This window comes from Durio zibethinus, chromosome 5 (assembly GCF_047325235.1).
Source record: "Durio zibethinus cultivar Kanyao isolate XHJ-2024 chromosome 5, ASM4732523v1, whole genome shotgun sequence".
Classification (NCBI taxonomy): Eukaryota; Viridiplantae; Streptophyta; class Magnoliopsida; order Malvales; family Malvaceae; genus Durio; species Durio zibethinus.
Window position 1 is genome coordinate 28,086,561 of NC_143166.1, and position 23,653 is coordinate 28,110,213.

Sequence of the window (23,653 nt, forward strand, 5' to 3'; positions counted from 1 at the left end):
ACTTTGATAAGGTGAGGTCAACTAAAAATATTTATGAGATAGAGAAGACAAAACCAATTTAGAAAGGAATATAGAAATGACCACAGAGTGCCCACATGAGGTAAAGAAAAAATAATAGTTTAAGGAAAAAATGATGCCCGAAGAGAAGAGTCGATTCAAGAAGAGGGCTAAACTGACAATAACAAGTTAATAACCAAGGTGATTAACGTGTTCACAGAAGGTAGCTCCACTTCAATGAAAAAAAAGTTTAACCCAACATAGTAATGGTAGTAAGCACCTCGACTAAAAAAGAAAAAAGCTAAAGAATGAGTCGATCTTATTCAGCTCAAAAGATTTTGAGAGGATTTGATACTTACATGATGATGCCATAGTGATCATTGCTTTAATATACAACTATATGGTCAAAAAAATCTTATTTGATAATGAAAGTTCGATTGACATTATGTACTATGACTGTTTCAAGAAAATAAAGATTGGCAAAGATCAGTTGAAGTCAATCACCACCATATTAGTGGGTTTTAAAAATAAGCAAGTATCTGTGAGAGAAATTATTAAGCTTTCAATCTTCTTAGGGATAGAGTCGAAAATAATCACCTCAATCGTAGAGTTCATGGTAGTAGATGTCTTATCTGCCTATAACATGATATTAGTTGACCTAGCCAATTTGTTATATGGCTTATAAGGTCAGCTCCTTATTTAAAAGTGAAATTCTCAACACCTGTAAGGGTTGGAGAAGTTCAAAAAGATTAGTCCATGGCACAACAATGTTATGTCACAATGATGAAGGGTATGACTGAAAAGCAAATAGGTAGCTCGGTTGATATTAAGGTGAAAAATAAATAAAAATCGACACAGAACTGATAATGAACAGAAAACCATTGACAAGAACACAGAATGTAAGATCAACATGGGAAAAGCATGCTTTTAAGCCATTCTAAGCTTTTAAGCTTTGTAAAAATTTAAATTTGTTTTATTTTTAAAATTTTGAGGCAATAGTAGAAACGATCAAGCTCATAAATCAGTGTAAGAATTTTGATGTTACTTGAATTGAATTAACACAACAGCCAAAACATAGCACTAAATGAAGAATATACTTCATTTCTACTAATACATTCAACAAGTTGTTTAATATATTAATCATTATGTAAAGACTTGTTTTCATACAAATGATCCCAACCTAATGAAACAAAAAGAGATAATCAATCAAATACCAAACTTAGACATAAATTGACCCGAACAGACTAAGGACCTTATGACAATTCCATTTTGAAACAATATTTCTAAAAAATGCATATATATCGGAGCCAAGCTCCAACATAAAAGACTAACTGATTCAATTCATAAAAGATAATTCTAACCTGTTTACTTGAACACTATACGATATGCCTGGGATTGATACTGAAGTAATAGTCTATAGACTACATACTAATCTCGAGGTCAAATTAGTTCAATAAAAGAAAAAACTTTTACCTTTAAAAGATAATAGGCCATTGAGAAAGAGATTGACAAATTATTACAAGCTGACTTTATCAAAAAGGTTTACTATCCTGAGTGGATAGCTAATGTGGTCATGATAAAAAGTATAGTGAAAAATAAAAAATGTGTGTGAACTTTATTGACCTGAATAATGCCTGTTTGAAAGATAGCTTCTCTTTTCCTAGCATAAATTGATTGGTAGATGATAGTACTGAGCATGGCCTTATCAGTTTCATAGATGCTTATTTCAACTACAATTAGATCAAAATGTTATAAAAAAATAAGGATAAAATAGCTTTTATTACTAAGAAAGGCCTTTACTACTACAAGATCATGCCTTTTGGATTAAAGAATACGGAGGTGACCTATCAGAGATTGGTGAATGAGAAGTTCAAAGATCAGATTAATCGTAATATGAAGGTATATGTAGATGACATGATAATCAAGAGTAAAAATTCGATCACACATTTGAAAGATCTCAAAAAAACCTTCAACACTTTGAAAAAGTATAACATGAGACTTAACATGAGCAAATGTGCTTTTAGAGTTACATTAAGTAAGTTTCTTGGCTATATAATCAACTAAAGAGGGATAGAGGCAAACCTTGAAAAGGTTCAGATGATCATAGAAATGAATGCACTGATCTCGATAAAAAAGGTATAGAGGTTAACAAACAGAATAGCCATGCTCAGTCAATTCATGTCTAGATCAGCAGAATAATGTCTACTATTTTTCAAAACTCTTAGGAATGTCTCTAACTTTGGATAGACTTCTTAATGTCAAAAAGCTTTTGATGAACTCAAAAAGTTTTTATCCTCTTTGTTTGTCCTATCTAAATTAAGGACTGATGAAACACTGTACTTGATCGACACAAATCGGGCCATCAGCTCGATCTTAGTCTGAGAAAAAAAAGAGAAATAATGACCAATCTATTTTGTAAGCAAAGTATTGATAGGGCCTGAAGTTAACTGTAACAGTATAAAAAAATTGGCCTATGCTATGGTCACCTCGACCAAAAAACTTAGGTCATACTTCCAAGCCCACACGTTCTTTGTCTTGATTGATCAACTATTAAGGTAAGTCTTACAAAAGCCTGAAATGTTAGAAAGGTTAATCAAATAGGCAGTAAAGCTTAGTGAATTTGATCTACACTTTTTATTTAGATCGATATTAAAATCATAGGTGCTAGCAGACTTCGTATAGAGCATACTTTGGTACAATTAGAAAGATAACTTAAGCAAAAGAAAAAAAAATTCAGATAAAGATGATTGAAAGCTTTATGTCGATGGATCTATTACAAGTTAGAAAGGAGGAGTCAACCTCATTCTGATCAGTCTAAAAGGGTTATAGTAGTCATATACCTTCATATTCAAGTTTAGGGCATCTAACAATGAAGCGAAATATGAGGCATTGATAGCTAGCTTAAGATTCGCAATCGAGCTGAATGTTCAACGCATAACTATTTATAATGACTTCAAACTAGTGGTCGGTCAAGTAAATTGATAGTTCGAAGCTCGAAAAAATGGAATTCAAAAGTACCTTAAAAAATCACTAACTTTGATAGTTGGCTTCAAGAAAGTTGATATGAAAAAGATACTAAGGTAAAAAAATTCAATAGTAAACTTTCTATCTAAGTTGGTTTCAAAAGCCGTAACGGGAAAGTCAGACTAAGTTCTAGTAGAAGAACTAGTACATAAAAGTATCAAGAACAAGCTCATAGGACAAATCACAAAAAAAAATCTAAATGAAGTCAATTAATGCATACCTAACCATAAAAATGCTACCAGATGAAAGAGTTCGAGCTAAGATACTAATGAGAAAGGCATTTCGATACACAATGATAAAAAAAAAGTATACAAAAGATTCTTTAGTCTATCTTACTTGAGATGTATTGATGAAAAAGAGGTATAGTACATTTTGAGAGAAATCCGTAAATGAATATGTGAAAATCACCTCGGACCTTGGCCTTTGGCTTATAAAATACTGAGACAAGCTATTATTGGCCCATCATCGGGAGAGATATGACCAAACTAGTGAAAAAATGTAACAAATGTAAAAGATTTACCCATATGCAACATCTTCCCTCATTCGAGCTCACTCTTATCATTAGTTCATGGCCATTTATGTAATAAGAGATGGACATCTTCAAACCATTCACCTCGACCACATGTTAGAAAAGATTTGTCTTAGTGACAGTAGATTACTTTACAAAATAGTTGGAAGCTAAAGCCTTAGTCACTACCACAAAAACATAAGTTGAGAAATTTATGTGAAAAAATATAGTCTACAGATTTAGATTACATTAGTCTATAATAACAGACAATGGCAAACAATTCAATAATATAAGGTTTAGGGAATGGTGCTAAAATTTTCATATCAATTTCAGGTTCACATTAGTTGCCCACCCTCAATCTAACGAGTAGGCTGAAGCTGCAAATAAAACAATACTAAATGCCTTGAAAAAAAAGGTTGATGCAACAAAAAAAAAATGGGTTAACAAGCTATTAGGAGTTCTTTGGGCCCTAAAAACAACCACGGAGGTGTATATCAGTAAAACTTCCTTTCACTTGGCATTTGGAATGAAGGTCGTAGTGCCAGTTGAGATTGGCCTGCTGAGCTTAAGAGTTGAATTGGTGTTGGAAGAAAAAAAATTAAAAGGTACTTAGGGCCGACCTCAACTTCATTGAAGAACAAAGAAACATAGCCTTGACTCGAATTACAGCCTACCAACAAAAGGTAGCCAATTATTATAATAAAAAAATTTGACGTAAACATATAAGAAAAGGTGACTGGGTTTTCAAAAAAGTTGAAGCTCAGGGGTAATCGAGGTGACAAATTAACCTCGATATGAGAAGGATCATATATTGTTAAAAAGGTCATTCATGATGTAACATACAAATTATAGAATTTAAAAGATAACATCATCACAAGAAAGTTAAACACAGACAGCTTAAAGGTTTATTATAAGTAGCTATATTCGTTTGATCCAAGCAGTCTAAATTATTTGCCCTTCGATCCATTAACCATTCTCAAATTTATACAAGTAAAAAAGAAATAACGATACAATCAAGCTAAAACTTAAAAAAATTTCTTTTTTATTTCTTTATTACAAGATGCAATCATTTTGGAATATAGGAGGTTTTTACAAAAAGTTGACTTCAAAGTCAAAAGTTTACAAAATTAAAAAAAATTACAAAAATCATTCATCAATAATAGTAGCGGTGGGAAAAGTACTCTCATTAGTATGAGCAAAAGAGACGACCTCAATTTTGACGACCTTCACATCTTCTTCTTCTGTCCTTAATAATGACCTTCAATTCTTTCTCTAAGGCTTCATCTTTATCCTTTTTTTTCTCTTCTCATCTTCTCTAAGTGATTCTAATAAAGCCTCGATATGATATTATTGATGTCAATATTAGATAGATTGAGGTTAAAAGAAGAGAATTTGAACTATACCTTATCTTTGGCTAGTTAGAAGGCACTAAGAAATTTTTTTTAGAAAAATTTACCTTTACTTGAAAACACTCATTAGAGGCTTTATACTCTTTCACAGCCTCAATTTGTAGCTCTTTTTTCCTTTTGTCCTAAGCTTCCATGTTAGACCTCAGCTTTGAAATTTCAACCTGAGCATTATTTATTTTTAGCTTTGGCCCATTTTTTTATCAATTTAGTTAAGACCTTGTCTAACGAGATGACCTTCAGCTTTACTGTCAGCTCATCTACCTTTCTCTTCAACTTAGCCTCATTTCTATGGGATAGACTGAGGTTTGATTTAACATTGTCTAATGCTTCAAAGCTTATTGTGCTTCTCGACAAGGGCAGCCATATCTCTTTCAGCCTTTAGCATATACCCTATAGCTAAATAAGCATGATCGAAGGCTTGACTACTATTTTTCATAGACTGAGGTAAGAACTTTTTTTAGACTACATGAAGAGAACTTAGATTTAAAAAAATAATAATAAAAATAATACTAAGAAACCAAGCTGAGGTTAGGAGATATTCATCAAGAGAAGGAATCACGACCATGCAGAACCTTCTGGCAACATCAAGGTTGGAGACGAAGTCATCCATTAAAGTAAACTCCAACCCCATAGATATTTTTTGCGAGCTAGGCCTTAGCAACCTAGCTTTAGGGTTTTTAAGAATAAAAGACAAGATTTCCATCCGTGGCCTTTTGGCTAGATGAGGTGGTATCAATGTCGAGGTGGAAAATAGGTCCTGATCTACCATAACTTTAGACTTCTGACCTGGGGGAGTGCAATGTATAGTTGTATTGATTACTTTATCTCCCCCATGCAATAGGGCCCCAAGCTGATTTTTTTTTCTCCTCTTAGGCCTCAGGGTATGTTGATATAGAGAGACATTGAAGTCTTCTTTGGCTTTAGCCATATCTACAAAATCGAGCTAACAATTAGATGAAAAATTAATTCAAAACAAAAATCTATAAAGTTACCTCAAACCTACCCTAATACTTTATCCTATTTATTACTTCTGAGGGAGTTAGCTCGTGAGCATCAATAATAAACTCCCCCTACATGTGAAATCTAAAATTTTATCCTGATATAACAGATCAAGGATGGAAAGGGCCACTAGTGTATCCACAAAGGAGTTGAATGTACTTTTTATTTTTCAAGCCTCAACCTCGGGCTCATCATTTTTATTGGCATTTTATTTCTCAAGGTAGAGGAAGAGTAGCTTTTAATTTTTTATTAAACTTGAGCAATCAACGGGAGTCTTTTTATTTGGTCGAGCTATAGTATAAAACTACCTACTATCACTATGATGTTTTTTAAAAGAGAAAAACTCTTAAAGAGAGAGAAAGAATAATATTTAACTGTTTACAAAAAAATAATAAAAGAGACTATATACCAAACAAAATTTAAGGTAATCTAAGTGATGATCAAATTATAAAAATTAAAAATTAAAACGAATAAAAGATGAAAGAAAAACCTTAGACCGACCATGAATGAGTTTTAATATACGTAGAGTTGATGTGGCTTTGGTCTATCAGTGACCCAATCTAAGGAGTTTGATATTATTATATTGTACCTTTCTTTGAGAAAAAAAAGTGGTACCAAGAGTTTGAACGTGATAAGCTGAGCACATGTTAGGATAATCTTCTAGATTTGCTCTTCCTTTTAGCTCACTCATCATGTCTTTGAGAATCACGTCGAGATCATATAGAGTACATAAAAAGACCTTGACAAGTTCATCCTACTTTATAGGACTCTTCCCCTCATTGTCACTTTCTTCAATCGAGGTATTTTTTTTTATTCCTTTTTAAAATCCCCTTATCAGAAAAATCTAACTCTTAGGTGGGAAATAGATCTCGAGAAAGAGTAGGGGATGAAAATAGCTTGATTTAGAAGAAAGAAGGATGATGTGAAGACCTCTTAAAAGAGGACGAGATGTTAAAAAAAACTAATTAAGAGGAAAGAGTAAAAGTGGCAAGAGGTGGAAGAGATTGAACCTCAGAAGGATAAATACCCAAAGAGAAAAGAAGGTCGATTATAGAAGATGGACTGACCTGAAAGATAGGGAAAGCAGGTGGATTTTAAAATCTAAAGTTAATCTAAGTACATAGTTCTTCAGTGCTCAAAACTTGCTCGTTTCTTGCTCGAGCATTCTTTTCATTATGCTGTTACCCTGCCTCAGATATCGGATTAAACCAATAGTCCATCTTTGTATAGTTACGGCCTCTAATAACAAAAGAAATTAGGTCATCATCCTACTGCTCTTACTGACCCCATTTTGGCTATACTTTATAGCTTTCAGCCCTTCTAGAATTCACACTAGAAGACATGATTAGAAATATATACCAAAACATGTGTAAAAAAAATTTTAAAGGCAAAAAAATTGTTGGGATAAAAAATTTTAAGTCGAATTGAGAGTAAAATATGTGAAAAATGAAAAGCTGAAGCTTTACCAGCCCTTTTATATAGATGCACTTTAGCCCAAAGGGATGGCACGATTTGTGCCACATGTCAAACCATAGGCAGATAGACATCTTTTCATCTTTCTGCTTTAAATCTCCCTACTCAAACCATTTTTATCTTTATTTAATGCTATCAGACCGATCTAACCGGACGAACCCCAAATTCGACTGACCAAATCAGACAACTGTTAGGGGTAAATCGAGAGCTTGGTTCACTTTTAAGGTTCAAAATAAAGGCTCAAGTCCAAAATTTTAAAAGAAAATACTAGTATCATCACGGCCAAATGAACTCCAGTAGTAATCTCGAATTACCCTAAATAATTATTACCTCGACAACCTTTAAATTGAGTATGCACTCATTTTGGAACACACGCACGAGATCAAATAACCGTCAAGTTGGACTGCGATTCAAAGCTAGTCATTGTCCAAAATTGACTTTCTCTACAATGTTAACCTCGAACAAAATATGCAGCCACATGCCTTACACCGAGGGCATCGATAATAAATTTGATGATCTGATACTCAGATTGCTTGATGGAAGGACAGAGTGTTAGGGGTATCTAATGATCAAAAAGACATAATGACCTTTTTCCCTTTTAAAGTCTTTAGTAAACAACTAAGAGTATCTTAGTTATTTGTGCCGATGTGACATGTCAGGTCGATTTTACAGCTCTAATGCCACCTCAACTCAACCCTATCTTAATTGTCCCTTTTGTTCTCCTCAACATAACTATAAATATGAATACTTAGGTACCATGAAGCTAGGTTCATATAATTCATTTCTTTCTCTCCTTTATACTTTCTCACTTCTTTTTCGATCTGATTCTTATTGACTTACATTTCAAAATACAAATGCAAGAAATACCCTTGCCTTTACCTTTAATCATTCTTCTTTTTTACATTTACAAGAATACCCTCATGTTGAAGTTTGATACAAATAAATAGGGTGAGAGATGCATTAATAAAATAGCATAGAATTTTAATTAGAAACTCACTTTTGCAAGTAAAAGAGTTAAAACGCTTAGAAAATTATTGAATTATCTCAAACTTTACTTTGATATTTGTATATCAAATAGTATCATATACTTCCATGTGTTGGGAATAATGACTCAAATCCCATAAGAGATTTGTTTGGGATTTGTTAGAGATTTGTTTGGGATTTGTCAGATATTGCTTGATGGACAAGAAGACTTGCAAAAAAAGAATTCCAAGAGAAAAAGGATTCTTAATAGGTAAGTTTGACTTGCAAGAGAAGAATTCTAAAAGGAAAGGGATTTTTAATAGGCAAGTTTGACTTACAGGAGAAGAATTCTAAGAGGAGAGGGATTCTTAATGGGCAAGTTTGTTTGGTTATAAATAGGTAAAGTCTCTACAGGGTTAGGTATGAGAAAAAGATGTAAGAGAGTTGTAGGGTTTTGTGGGATAGACACCTCATAAGAGTATTAGGGCTCTACGTCTTATGGGTGTGTATGTTTGTTTATGAGTGGACTAGAGGAAATTGAGAGGGTTCACATAGGTATGATGTATGGGAACATATGAGTATGTGTTTGGTTATGTTGAAAGGGTGCACAAGGGTTTGGGTTTGTGTTTGTTTGGGTTGAGAATACTCCATAGGACTAGAGGAGATTGAGAGTGTCTTATGAGTATTGATTGTTGAGTGAGGTTGATGATTTGATGTAAGTTTGTAATTCTCTACAACTAGTGGATCTTGTTTCTCATTCGTGGATATAGGTCAGTTGGACCAAACTACGTTAAATTATTATCTCTTGTGTGTTTGATTTATTATTTGATTTCGCTTTCGTTGATGTGATTAGATTGGAGACTTTTAGCCCAACATCATGCTGCTAGCCAGAAAAAGATAAAGAATGAGAAGGGAAAGGACACAAGGCAGCTGCTAAATAATCAGACAGACAGCCTTTTTTTACGAGCGCCAATCTCATTCTCTCTTATAAGCCTACAACCAAATGAGTCTCTTTTGTTTCTCAATGGACCCATCTCTTTTTCTCGCTTTCTATTGAAAGCTTTACACTATTACAATGAGAGTTATCATTATTAAAATAAGAACGTAGTAGTAATATAAATTAACGAATGATTACTTTTGTTTCTGATTCAACACTAAAAAAAGAGAGAGAAGAGATCTTGTTCAAAAATAATAATACTAATAATAATCTCTCTCACTTTTTCGTTTGCTATAGTAGTAATATAGCCTGACTGCTTATAGTTTTCCAATGGCCTGCTTACAGCCTTTTAGTCTCAAATGTTAGCTCTCAAACAGGCACAAAGCACCACCACCTTTGCTACTGCACCTTTTGAATATCTCCTGAATCTCTTCCCCTTTTCCCTCTCTAAGGTTAAAAGAAACGATTATTATAGAAGCAGATTCAAAGTCGTCTCCTTAGCTTTTACCCTCTAACTCCAATTCCCCCACTCCCAAGCAATCTTTTGATTTCTCCTTCTCTTTCCTTGCAAAAATACCTCATCATCAACGTACAAACCCGGTTAAAAACATGGTTCCCTTTTCCCTCGTTTCGACGTTAATAATAGTGGTTTTATTTTCTTTCTCTATCATCCATCACTCTCTCGCCAGTTTTCTTGCTCAACCGGTCTCAGGTCACGATCAGCCGTTAAAACCTGGAGACTACTCGTCCCCAAACACGGTCCCCGCATTTCCAGTTCAAACCCAAGCTCAACTTTGCCTGCTCGACCTGTCAGCCGAGCTATTCGGCGGCGTCAGCGACGCCTGCGGCCGCAACCTGGACAGGAGCCGCTGCTGTCCCGTGTTAGCTGCTTGGCTCTTTGCTGCTCACGCCAGGTATGCTTTGGAGGTCTCGACTCCGGCTCCGGCGGAATCGGAGCAGCCAGAACAGCCCATGAGGCCAGATGATTTGCAGAATTGCGTGAACTCGTTGCAAAATGCATTGTTAAGCAAGCGCGTGACGATTCCTCAGCCAAATGCGAGTTGCGATGCAATTCTATGTTTTTGTGGGATAAGGCTACATCAGATTAGCTCCTTGAGTTGCCCTGCTGCGTTTAATGTTTCCGGGTTCCGAAACGCGACACCGACTGCTGCCATAAAGAATTTGGAGAGGAATTGCAGGAACTCTTCTTATGCTGGGTGTACAAAATGCCTTGGTGGTCTTCAAAAGGTTAGTAACTAATGAAAGTTGTTTCCTTTTGTGTCCATGTTTTGGGTAGTTAATGGATCAGACCACCAGTACATGGGAATGCATTAATTCTAGCTCTAAGTCTTTTCATCTTTTTCTATGAATGTTGCCTTAAAACTCGTTTTTGGGTCATGAGAATGTAATTGTTCTTGCAGTTACCACTTTTAGATTTCTATTGTTAATTAATAAAATGCGTTACAAAAATTTCTACTTCCCAATGACTTTTTACAACCCAAAACTTTAAAGTTTAGGAAATGTGGAGGCCATCGGCAAATGTTAGTTGGTTTTGGTGTGTGTTTGTGAATGGTATGTGAATTGGTGATTGTCGAATAGTAGTAGTTTGAAATTGGACTGACCTTTTAGGCGGAGAAGGGTCTTCTTTTTGCCATTTTATGAAAGGAACCAAAGTCATTCTGGTAGACCCAAGAAAGTGACATTGTCATGTGCATCAATGAGGTTATATATCCTTTTACAGTGCAAACAATTAGACCTTTCACCAAGATTTCCCTCCTCATTACCTTTCCCCTTTCATGCACCAACTCTCTGCTGCGGTGCTGTACCGCTGAGTGCTTACTTTTAGATCAAATCCCTAAAACACTCGTTATTTTTGGTTGGTAATTACAGCTTAAAGGTGGATACGACAAGAACGGAACAGAAGACAGGGGCACGAGCGAGAGAGCCAGCAAGATGTTCAACCGAGACTGCCAACTTATGGGGCTGACATGGCTCCTTGCACGCAACAAAACGGCGTACATACCCACCGTTTCAGCCGTACTGCGGGCCTTAATGTACAGTGCGCACCCTCACGAGTCCAAGTGCAGCCCAGATCAAGAGAACATGCCCTTAGCCGTTGATTCTCTGCAGTTCGAGAAGGCCCAGTCGCCTGCACCGCCACCACCCTCGCGGGGAACTTTTATGTACCCGGTTTTGCCCCTTATCATTTTGGTTTCACTTTTTGGATAGCGTCGGAAGTGGCATATTGGTTTTGCCAATTGCCTCTTACTAAACTTCGCCGTCCTCTGAGACTGTCGGGGATTCACGTGAAGCTTTTAGAGCTAGCAGACAATCAGAAACGGGCTAATGCAGGGTCGTTTTTGTCTTTTTTGCCCACTGTAAATTTCAGCTCGTTTTCAGATTTGTTTGACATTATGCAGCTTTCGAGGTCGAGGACGCGGAGCAGCTTTATATAATATAGTTAACCTGTGCCATTTCTTCATGCCATTTACCACTATTCCTTGAATTTGCCTTCATCACTTTGTTTAGGGTAGTAATTGGTAAGTAAAAGCATATTAGTAAGTGTTTTTACCAAAACAGAGGGCATTTTGCACCTGCCTCGTGTGATGGAAACTAATAATTTAAAAGGGAGATGCCTTTTGGGACTCTTAAAACAAGATTGCTTCAAACCGAGATTTGTATAAGTAGGTGTTTTTATTTTTTTTAATGAAAGGAATCAATTTGAAAAGCAACTTAGCAAGAAGGGAATCCCAAGGAGCGAGAATGTTGGTCGACTACTAAATGTTAACTGAGATCAATTTAATTCTTAATGGAGCAAAGCCCGCTTTGTGAAAAACGAAAAGGTTAATGTTTAAACAGTTGGATTGGTTTTATAAATTGATGTTTAAAATATATGGGAGGGAGTAGGTCGGCAATCCAACTCATCTCGATTTCGACTTGATATTATGAGATCGATTTTTTTATTTTTTAAATTTAAATTTTGGATCAAATCGAATAAGATTGAAAAATAATCAGAGTTAGATCAAGTTCGAATTTTAGATAAATTCGATTCGATCCAATATTATATAAAAAATTATTTTTTAATTAATTATTTAATTTTTTATTTATATATATTTATATAATGATATTTCAAATATTTATATTTAAAAAATAATATCTTATTACTTTCATATCGAAACAGATACGATTTATATAGTATCGAATCGGATATAAAAAAAATAAAAAAATTTCGAATAAGATTGAATTCAAATTTAATAACATATAAAATTAGATCGGATTCAAGACGAACAAAATTCGTCCCAAACTCGCGCCGATGCTAACCTTAGGAGGGAGGTAACACGTTCCAGTGAGTGATTTCGGTCGAATGTTGTTGCTACGCAGTATCACTTTCCAAACAATGCTGCTTCCTTTCACTGACTGCCGCAGACACCAAGGAGGGTTCTTTTTAATCATATTTTCTTTTCGATCTAAATTTGGAAGACTTGGGATTTGACAAAAGGAAGATGAGATGTGAAACCATCGAAGTAGCAAGAGAATCTGTCCTTTCCTTCGTCATTTTTTGGTGGAGTCCTTTTTTATGGTAGATGTTGTTGCATGCCTGGAACTCACTAACACCAAAAAAAAAAAAAAAAAACTCTCTTCATGTGGTCATTAACAATATAATCAATAAACAATAACGGAATTTAAACACTTTTAGGGAAGTTTGGCTGCTTGATTCACACTAATCAACAATAAAATCACAAATTAAAAATTATTCGTTATCATTGTAAATCTATTCGAATTGCAAAGAGTTCTTGAAGAGTTTCTTTTTTCTCTGCATATCTTCTTTTTTTTATTACTTTTGTTCTATTTTCTTCTTTCACTACATTATGGCCGAATGCCATTTATATAGGAGTAAGGAAGGGAGACGTGGCTTTTCATGTTTGAATTGAAACCAATAAACAGACAATTGCCCAAGGCAATTATCAATTGAATTCAAAATGAAAACTGCCTCTGGTAATTGTTTGGCCTTTTTTTTTGCAAATAATAGTTTAGCATGTTGGGTTCCATCCATTATGGGCGGACCCGCTACTCAACATCTTCTATGGGTTTAATAAATAGATATGCTATCATCTTATGTGTAGAAACGTAATATATGTTAACTTTCTTTCTTGCAATCATGTCTCTTATAATTTATTTTTTTTTGAGAAAGAAACCTTTTTCATTCAATTATGAGCAGAACCAGTATCCCAGATTACACAATTGTGGATGACCTCGGGACATTCAATTTTCATTCAATTTATCATGCTTTGCTAATGTGTGTGCTACCTCATTGCCAGTTTTTCTCACGTGAATAACACTGCAAGAAGAGAATTCTGCTGTCAAGACTTTAACTTCCTCTATTATTGTGGCTATGGGTGATAGATCATTGTTAGGATAATTCAGTTTCTTCACAATGGTCAGAGCATCCTCTTCAGAACAATATTCGTGAATCCCATTTCTTTTGCAAACGCTAAGCCCCTAGCTGCTGCCATGGCCTCCACACAGAAAGCATCAGACGTCCATTGCACAATTTCTGTACAGGCTCCCCTAAATTGGCCTGCTTCATCCCTGGCCTCAACTCCTATTCCACCAAGTACCGCACCGTCACTTTGAATTGACCCCTGCCAGGTGGTTGCCATTTATAGTGAGTTTGATCCTCCCTATTTGTTCGCTACTCCTGTGCCTGTACATCGTTATGTAAATAAGTGGTAGCAAAAAAAAGCGGTCATCGTTGCCTTTCTTCGCCCTTCCTCATGAATTCCCTGCTCCTGTCAGTCCATGTTGCCCAAACGCCAATCATGAAGAGACTAAATTGTTAGAAATTTTTAAAATAAAATACAAAAAATAAGAAAAAGAAAAAATAAAAATAGATAGTTAAGTATATTTAAAATAAAAAGATAAATTTGTTTAAAATTAACAGTTTTAACTGTTAAAAAACATACAATTTTTATCTATTTAAAATAGATAATCATGTCTGTAAGGAAATGGAACTTACCTGTTTACATAAAGCCCATTTGGTTTGTTAAAAACATACATAAATAATTCTTAAAACTCTTTGTCTTTCTTAAAACTTCAAAATATTTTTTTTTAAATAAAAGTTTTGCTGAAAAAAACCTTTATAAAGGTTAAGTAATCTTGTGATAAGCTAGTGATTGCTCGATGGATTAATTTCGTTAGTGCAAAACGTAGTCAGTCACTGGGTTTCATTATATCCTCAAGGTTTATTGTCTGTAACCTTTTTATATACCTACTAAGTTAATAATACGGTGGGGACAAATAAAACCTTAAGGAAAGTGGCACCGTTACATGCCTTGGAGCATTTCCTCAAAATTCCAAATTTAACAGAAGCAGTAATTCTAGTTTTTAGTGTTTACTCTAATAATCTTAGGGTTTTATTCAGTTCAATAATGGCTATTAAAGAAATGCTCAAAGAATGGGCTTCTACTTTTGTCAAATTGGATTGTTTTGATGGTAGCAATTTTCAAAAATGGTAGAGAAAGATGCATTTCCTGCTTTCAACCTTGAAGGTTGTATATGTTTTGACTATTCCCAAGCTAGAAGAAAATGAAACAGAAGAATCTATTGTTACAATAAGAGAGAGGCAAAAATAGGATAATGTAGACTACATGTGTAAATGTCATATTCTGAATGGTCTATATGATAGCTTGTTTGATATATACCAAAACAAAGTTACTGCAAAAGAGTTATGGGACAAATTGGAGACTAGATATATGACCGATGATGCAACAAGTAAGAAATTTCTCGTTAGTCATTTTAATAATTATCGTATAGTTGATGGACATTCTATGATTAAATAACTGTGTGAAATTGAAAGAATGTTTGATAAGTTTAAACAATATAATATGAGTATGGATGAAACAATTATTATATTTTTTAAAATAAGCAAACTTCCTCCATCATGGAAAGACTTTAAAAGAAGTCTGAAACATAAAAAAGAGAAAATCTCTCTTGAGTCTTCGGCTAATCATCTTCGAATTGAAGAAGAATATAGAAAATAAGAACAAATTTAATTCTGGTGATGCCAAAGTTCATGTTTTGGAAGAAAGATTAAAAAGCCTGACAAAAGAAAATTCAAGTTCAAGCAGATTGCTAATAGGCCTAAATTCAAGAAGAATAAGAAAGGCTCATGTTACCATTGTGGTAAGCTAAGATAAGAATAAGAAAGAGTGTTGGTTGCTACAGAAAAAAAATGATTCATCAAAAAGGGATACTTCTGAAAAATTTGTTGCCATGATTTTCAAAATCAGCATGCTTGAAAATGATGAATCTTGGTAGGTTGATTCTATGGTAACAAAACATGTGTACAAGGACAAAAGCATGCTCATAACATTCAAACCAAGTGAATATGGTAATGTCTTCTACATGATAAATTCTTCTACAACAACAATCAAAGGTAAATGGACTATTAACCTTGAATTCACTTCTGAAAAAACTTTAACTTTGAATGATGTTTATTATGTACCAGAAGTTAGGAAGAACTTAGTGTCTGAAAGTCTGTTAAACAAGTTTGGTTTTAAACTTGTATTTGAGGAAGATAAATTTATTTTGTCTAAGGGATGAATTTTTGTTGGGAAAGGTTATATGTATGAGGGAATGTTCAAACTCAATATTATTAATAAAAATAAAAATGTTCTTTTTACTTACATGGTTGAATTTCATATTTATGGAATTATAGATTAGGTTATTTAAATTACAAAAAATTGCATGATATGAGTAAACTTTTGTTAATTCCTGAATTTAGTCAAGATAATAATAAATGTAATACATACATGTTAACTAAGATTACTAGAAATCACTTTTCTAAGGTTAAAAGAAATACAAAGTTACTTGAGTTAATTCATAGTGATGTTTGTTATATACATAACACTTTACATTTTCTGAAAAGAAATATTTTGTCACTTTTATAGAAGATTATACTAGATATTGTTATATTTATCTGTTATATTCCAAAAATAAAGTACTTGATAAGTTTAAAATATATATAAATTTGAATTTGAACTTTGGTGTGAATTTTTTATCAAGTGCTTGAAGTTGGATAGGGGAGGAGAATATTATAGTTCAAGTTACTTTGAATCCATCGGAATAATCCACCAAATTACTACTCCTTATATACCACAACAGAATGGTCTAACTTAAAGGAAAAATAGTCTTAATAGAAATGGTCAATGCAATGTTATCATACTCTGGTCTTGGACAAGGGTTTTAGGGTGAAGCTTTATTAACAACTTGTCATATACCAAATAAAATTCTTAACAAAGAAATAAAAATAATCCAATATGAGCAATAGAAGAAAAGAAAACCAAATATTAAATTATCGAAAGGTTTGGGGATGTAGAGCTATAGTTAAAATTCTATAACCCAAAAGAAAAAAGTTGGGTGAAAGAGGAATGAATGCATATTTATAAGATATGCACAAAATAGTAAAGCATATAGGTAAATGGTTATTGAACCAAATGATTCAATTTCAGTTAACACTATTGTTGAATCAAGAGATGTAATTTTTGATGAAAATAAATTTAAATATATTTCGAGACAACCATAAGCGATTCATCCTACAAGTAGAAAAAAATTTCAAATCCATTGAAACAAATTGAAATTAGAGATGAATTTTATTAAGAAGTAAGAAAAACTAAAAAGGTTAGAAAGGTAAAAGATTTTATACCAGATTTCTTTATATTCCTTGTGGAAGGGATTTGTGAAAGCATAAATAACAAAATTTCTTATTGTTTTAATATGAAGTCTGATCCTATTACATATGAAAAGGTAATGAACTCTTAAAATTTTACTTTTTGGAAAGAAGCAATAAATGATGAAATGGACTCAATAATGGGAAATAACACTTGGATTTGGGTTGAGCTTCCATTAGATTCTCATACAATAGGCTATAAATGGATTTTCAAAAAGAAAATAAAGGTGGATGGAACCATAGATAATTTTAAAGCAAGGTTGGTAACCAAGGGATTTACACAAAAGCAAGGGATAGCCTACTTTGATACTTATGTTCTAGTAGCTAGAATTGCTACAATTAGGATTCTAACTTCACTTGCCTCGATTTATAATTTGATTATACATCAAATGGATGTAAGGACGACATTTTTAAATGGTGAATTATAAGAAGAAGTATATATGGAACAACTGAAAGGATTTATCACTCCAGGTCAAGAGCAAAATGTTTGTAAGCTTGTAAAGTCCTTGTATGAACTTAAGCAAGCACCAAAACAATGGCACCAAAAGTTTGATGAAATCATTCTTGTTGATGGTTTTAGAATTAATGAGTCAGATAAGTGCATATATAGCAAATTTGAAAATAATAAAAGAGTCATAATTTGCTTATATGTGGATGATATGCTAATATTTGACGCTAATTCAAAACAAGTTAAGGAAATAAAGAAATTTGTATCAAATAACTTTTCAATGAAAAATATGAGTGTAGTGGATGTTATTCTTAGAATTAGAATAATTCGGAATGATTGTGGTATAACCTTATCACAATCGCATTATATTAAAAAAGTACTTAAAAAGTTTGATCTTTTCAATTGTATTCCAGTATCTACACCCATGGATTTTTAACTAAATTTAGTATCTAATACTAGTAGAATAAACAATCAATTGCAATATGCAAGAGTAATTAATTGTCTGATATAGGAAATAACTTGTACAAGGCCAGACATAGCATTTGTTATTGGAAAGTTAAGTAAGTACACAAGTAATCCAAGTAACTTGCACTGGCAAACAGTTAAAAAAGTACTTTGATATTTGAAGAAAACAATCAATCATGGATTATTTTATAGTGGATATCCTTTAGTTATAGAAGGATATTCTGATGCTAGTTAGATTATTAATATAGAAGATCATGCTTTTACAAGCGAGTAGATCTTTGTACTTAATGCGGGTGCCATTTCTTAGGGTTCCAAGAAACAAACATGCATAATGGATTCCACCATGGCAGCCAAGTTTATTGCATTATCCGTAATTATTAAAAAACCTACATGGCTAAGAAATTTATTACATGAAATACCTTTATGGCCTAGATCAGTTTTTTCAATTTCTATCCAATGTGATAGTGAAGCAACTCTAGCAAAGGCATATAGCCAAGTATATAATGGAAAGTCTAGATATATTAGATTAAGACATAGTTATGTTCGATAATTAATTTTAGATAGTGATTTCTATAAATTATGTGAGGTCAAGTGAAAACTTGACAGATCCTTTAACCAAAAGTCTTGTTAGGGAGTTGTAAAAAAGACCTCAATAGGGATGAGGCTCATACTCATGAAGTAAAGTCACCCATGATGGAAACTCGACTCAACGCTTAGTAAAACGTAAAGTCTTGAGTTCAATGAAACAAAGCACATCATTTGTATGTGACTATTAGCACTATAGTAATGTTAATGCCATCCAATGTAAAGTGCTAGGTACCCGTAATGATAAAAGAATGATGAGTAATATACTCTTAATAGATCTATAACATAAATATGTTAAAATGTCATAGTTATGAGAACACTCATGATGGGGGCTACCTATGTAAGTGTAAAATGTGGTCGCTTCTAGGAGCTTAAGAGCTTGGCTCTAACAACACTCATGAAAAAAGGATGCAAACACATGACCATAAATATGTCACCTGATACCAAGCGTTCATTGGGTATTGAAATCATTGTGTGAGGTAAGTTTGATTAACCAAATGTAATAATTGGTTCAAAGCATAGTTTATCATGTGATTTCGGTTAACTTTAACTTGTTTTCATTAAGTGAAGGTTCAAATCGGAAGATACCTGCATTTATGCAATTGATTTTCAAGGTCATCATAAATCTGGATTATTTTAAAAATGGTGGAGAATTGTTAGAGATTTTCAAAATAAAATATGGAAAATAATCCCACATTGGAAAAGAAAAAATAAAGATAGATAATTAAGTCTGTTCAAAATAGAGAGATAAGTTTGTTCAAAGTAAACATTTTTAACTGTTCAAAAATAGATAATTTTTGTCTATTCAAAATAGTCAATCATGTCTATAGAAAAAGACACTTATTTGTTTATAAAAGACTCTTCTAATTTTTTAAAAACATACAAAAATAATTCTTGAAACTCTTTCTATTTCTTAAAACTTTAGATTTCTTTTATAAAACTTTTGCTATAGAAAATCTTTATAAAAGTTTAGTGATTTTGTGATACGTCGATGATTGCTCGGTGGATTGGTTTCATCAGTGTAGAATACAATTAGTCATTAGGCTTTATTGTATCCTCAAGGTTTATTGTCTACAACCTTTTTACACACCTACTAGGTTAATAATACAGTGAGACAAATAAAACGTTAAGAAAAATGGCATTGTTACACACCTTGGAGCTTTTTCTCAAAATTTTAGATTTACTAAAAGTAGTAATTTGAGTTTTTCAATATTTGTTCTAACATAAATTTTTGTTGCTCGCATTTTTCCATAACATGATGTAGCCATTCCAATGAGTCACTAAACATCTCAGCATTTTTACCTCAATTGAAATCTAAATGGTGCCATACATCCTTTGCATATGAATAAGTAAATAATGCATGAAAAACTGATTCCTCTCCTATTTCGCATCTAAAACATGTGGTTTTAGTGACAATATGTTTTCTTGCAAGTTTTGGAACACAAGAATTATATTCTTGCTAATTTTCCATACCAAAATTTTGACCTTTAGTTGCACTTTCATTGCCTAGAGGTTCTACCAAAGCTTTAAGCATTGCCCTCCATAATCCTAACCATCAACCTTTTTACCATCTGCTTGCTCTATTTTTTGAATGAGCTAGTAGCCACTTCTAATAGTGTACTCCTTTTTGTTATCCAAATGCCAAACCAAAACGTCTTTGAAAACACATTTTTTAAGGGGTAATGCATTTATAATAGCTACCTTTTCATGTAGGAAAATCTTTTGAATTAAATCCTAGTTCCAACAATGTGAATCTTCTTTAATCAATTCCAAAACACATTTGTTTAGGGGCAATACACTTAGAATAGCTGCCTCTTCATGTAAGAAAATCTTTTTATTAAATCCTAGTTCCAATAGCGTGAATCTTCTTTAATCAATTCCAAAACACATTTGTTTAAGGGCAATGCACTTATAATAGATGCCTTTTCATGTAAGAAAATATTTTGAATTAAATCCTAGCTCCAATAGCATGAATCTTCTTTAATCAATTCCAAAACCAAGTTGTTCTCCTCTTATAATCCTCTTGGTGATGAAATCATGAATCCATCTTTGATAGGCAACCACCTATTTTTTCAAATCTTAATAGTTTTGCCATCACTCTCTATCTAATTCTATACTTGAGTAAATACTTTGTAGCCCATATGTTTCTCCAAGTCATGGATGGTTGGGACCCCATATCAGATTCCATAAAGGCCATATTGTTAAAATATTTAGCTTTAAGAACTCAATGGACCAAAGTATCTATTTTGGTTGCAATCCTCTAGTCTTGTTTTGTTAACATTGTTATGTTGAAAATTCCCATATCCCGAAATCCCATCCCATTTTCAGGCTTTGGTTGGCACATCCTCTTCTAACTGATTCAGTGGGTGCCTTTCTCTTTTTTGTTATGTTGCCACCAATATCTACTAATCACTCCATTGATTTCATAACATAGAGAATTTGGCATTAGGAAGCAACTTATTGCATATGATGAAATGGCCTAGAGGATGGATTTAATAAAAACCTCTAAACCCCTTTTTAACAATGTTTAGTATCCCCATGCTCTAATTCTACCACTGATCCTTTCCTTTAATTCTCAAAATGGCTTTTTGTCTCTTTCAACCATTAAATGAAGTCCTAAATATCGATCTATATTTATTGCAGCTTGGATCCTGAATAAGTCTTTAATCTCATTTTTCTTTTCCTCTATTACATTATTGTTGAAATATAATTTAGACTTATTAAAATTAATCTTTTGCCTTGAGCTTTCTCCATACCTTTGTAGCACATACTTCACCTTTTCATTTTTGTTTTTGTTTGCCTTACCAAACAATAGGTTGTTATCTGCAAAAAAACAAGTGATTAACTCTTGGTCTATGGTAACTAGCTTTGACTCCACTTATAAGATTTTGTTGTTGATTCCTCTTTAGCAATGCTAATAGACCCTCTATGCAAAACAAGAACAAATAGGGCAATAAAGGATCTCATTGTCGAAGTCCTCTTTTTGATCTAAAAGCATTAGTAGTTTCACCATTAACAACAAGCAAGTATGAAATAGATTTGACACATCTCATAACAAGCATAAACCATGTGGGGTAGAAACCTAGCTTACCCCATGATCCCAGCTAAAAGATTCTACTCCATTCTATTGTAGGCTTTTAATCATGTCCAATTTCAAAGCAAATGACCTTTCTTTCCCTTATTTTTTCAATTTAAGGCTATGTAATAGTTCATAAGCCACCAATATATTTTATCAGTCTCTTATAAAATTATATTTGATATTTATGTGTTTAGTTTGTAAATGATATTTGAAACTTTTTATAAGTGCAATTGTCACTTGACTATCCTAATTTACTAACACTAAGTTTTATCTTTTTCAAAAATTAAATAATTCAAAAATCTTTTAAACTAAACACTCTCTTGCATTATTTTTGAAAATACTACAAATTTGGCTTTGATTGTCAATAGATATATACAAATTTGTTTCTTAATGATCCACAAAATTGCTTATTATTTAGTAAGAGAAAATACCTAGAGATAAATTTCCTTTCATCTAAATCTCTTCTCTAATCAACATCTATATAACAAACCACATGCAGATCATTTTCTTGATTACATAATGAGTAATCCATAGTGTCTTTAAGATACCTTAATATTCTTTTTATGGGTTTCTAATGTGATTGACTTAGGTTGGATTGATATTTGTTTACCATGTCAAATGCATAAATGCATAACAAATATATGCTCTTATGCACATCATAGTACATATAAAGCTTCCAATAGTACTAGAGTAAAGAATTATTTCCATTTGTTTCTTTTCTTATGGAGTTTTAGAACACATTTTCTAACTTAAGCTTTCATATTTTGTTATAAGAGTATCAATTGGTTTACAATCTTATATATTGAATCAATTAAGAATTTTTATAATATATTGTTATGATGAAGAGTCAATATTTTCTTAAAAGGTATTTTTAATTTTAACTCTAAGTATATAAATTGCTTAGTCCATGTTATTTATTTAAAATTTTAAGGACAATCAATTTTTTTCCATAATGATATATTGCTTAGCATTTCCAGTTAACGATATTTCATTCATATAAAAGTGACAAAATTAATAACTTGTCTACTAAAATACAAGAAGTAAGTAATCTTCATCAATCAAGATTTTTATTAGATTACTACTTGTCAATAAGTTATCTATTTTTACCAAAAAAAAGTTAATGTAGTCATGAGAATAGGAAAATTTTCATGTTTAGAAAAAAACAAAAAAAAAAGGTTTTTGATACATGTGAGTTAGTTTGGTTTATCAAAACTAGTCAAATTTCAAAGGGAAGAAAAAGAAAAAAAAAAAAAAAAGACAATAAAGGAAAGCAACTAATTTTACATTTCATCATTTAGCAAAATTCTGAAGGCCCATTAATTATGAGACAAATTCTAAACACAAGTCGAGCCTAGCCATTAGAGAATTTGGGCTATTGGGCTCTTGTTAGGCTGTAATATGTATAGCCTATTAAGGCATTGGTCCAATCACCTAGCTACCCTACACCCAAGGTATTGAACGTTTTTTCTCGAAGAGGAAAATGGTGCATAACAAGTTTCTTTGTTTTCATTTTCCATTTTTTTTCTTTAGGTATTTTATATAATAAAAAGTAAACTAAATGGTAAAAATTATTGCAATATTTGTTGAAAATCGAGTAAAAGGTTGACAAAAAGATAAATAATTAAAAAATATATCAAATACACTAATAGTGAAGCTTTTAGATTCTAATTAAGATAAATGGCACATACTCATAAGAAATATTTAAAAATATAGGAATTAATTAAAAATAGAAATGAGATATATGCTAATATGTTAATACAACATGTGAAATTAAAAAGTTCCGTTGACAATCTGTTAAAAACTAAAATTAAAAATTACTATAATATTAATTTTTTTTACTAGAATTAACTTGTAAAAGTAATAATAGTTGAGAACATTTCATGTACAATTTTTTTATTATAATCCTATAATTACCTAATCATAAATAAAAAAATTATATAAGGATTCGACACTTATAAATATGAACTGCACATAATATTTTAGTTGATTTTATATAAATTTTGATTGATTAATTGTATTATAATTATTGTATATGAT

The 23,653-nt window shown here is 32.5% G+C and overlaps 1 protein-coding gene across 1 annotated transcript; it reads left to right on the forward strand.

The window, feature by feature from the left end:
• The first annotated feature begins 9,518 nt into the window (after positions 1 to 9,518).
• Positions 9,519 to 11,792, forward strand: LOC111282667 (putative GPI-anchored protein At4g28100). The gene is made up of 2 exons (XM_022870864.2): positions 9,519 to 10,558; positions 11,201 to 11,792. Exons 1-2 carry the CDS (start codon positions 9,920 to 9,922, stop codon positions 11,537 to 11,539), a joined length of 978 nt encoding a protein of 325 aa, XP_022726599.2. The 5' UTR covers positions 9,519 to 9,919; the 3' UTR covers positions 11,540 to 11,792.
• Positions 11,793 to 23,653: the final 11,861 nt, after the last annotated feature.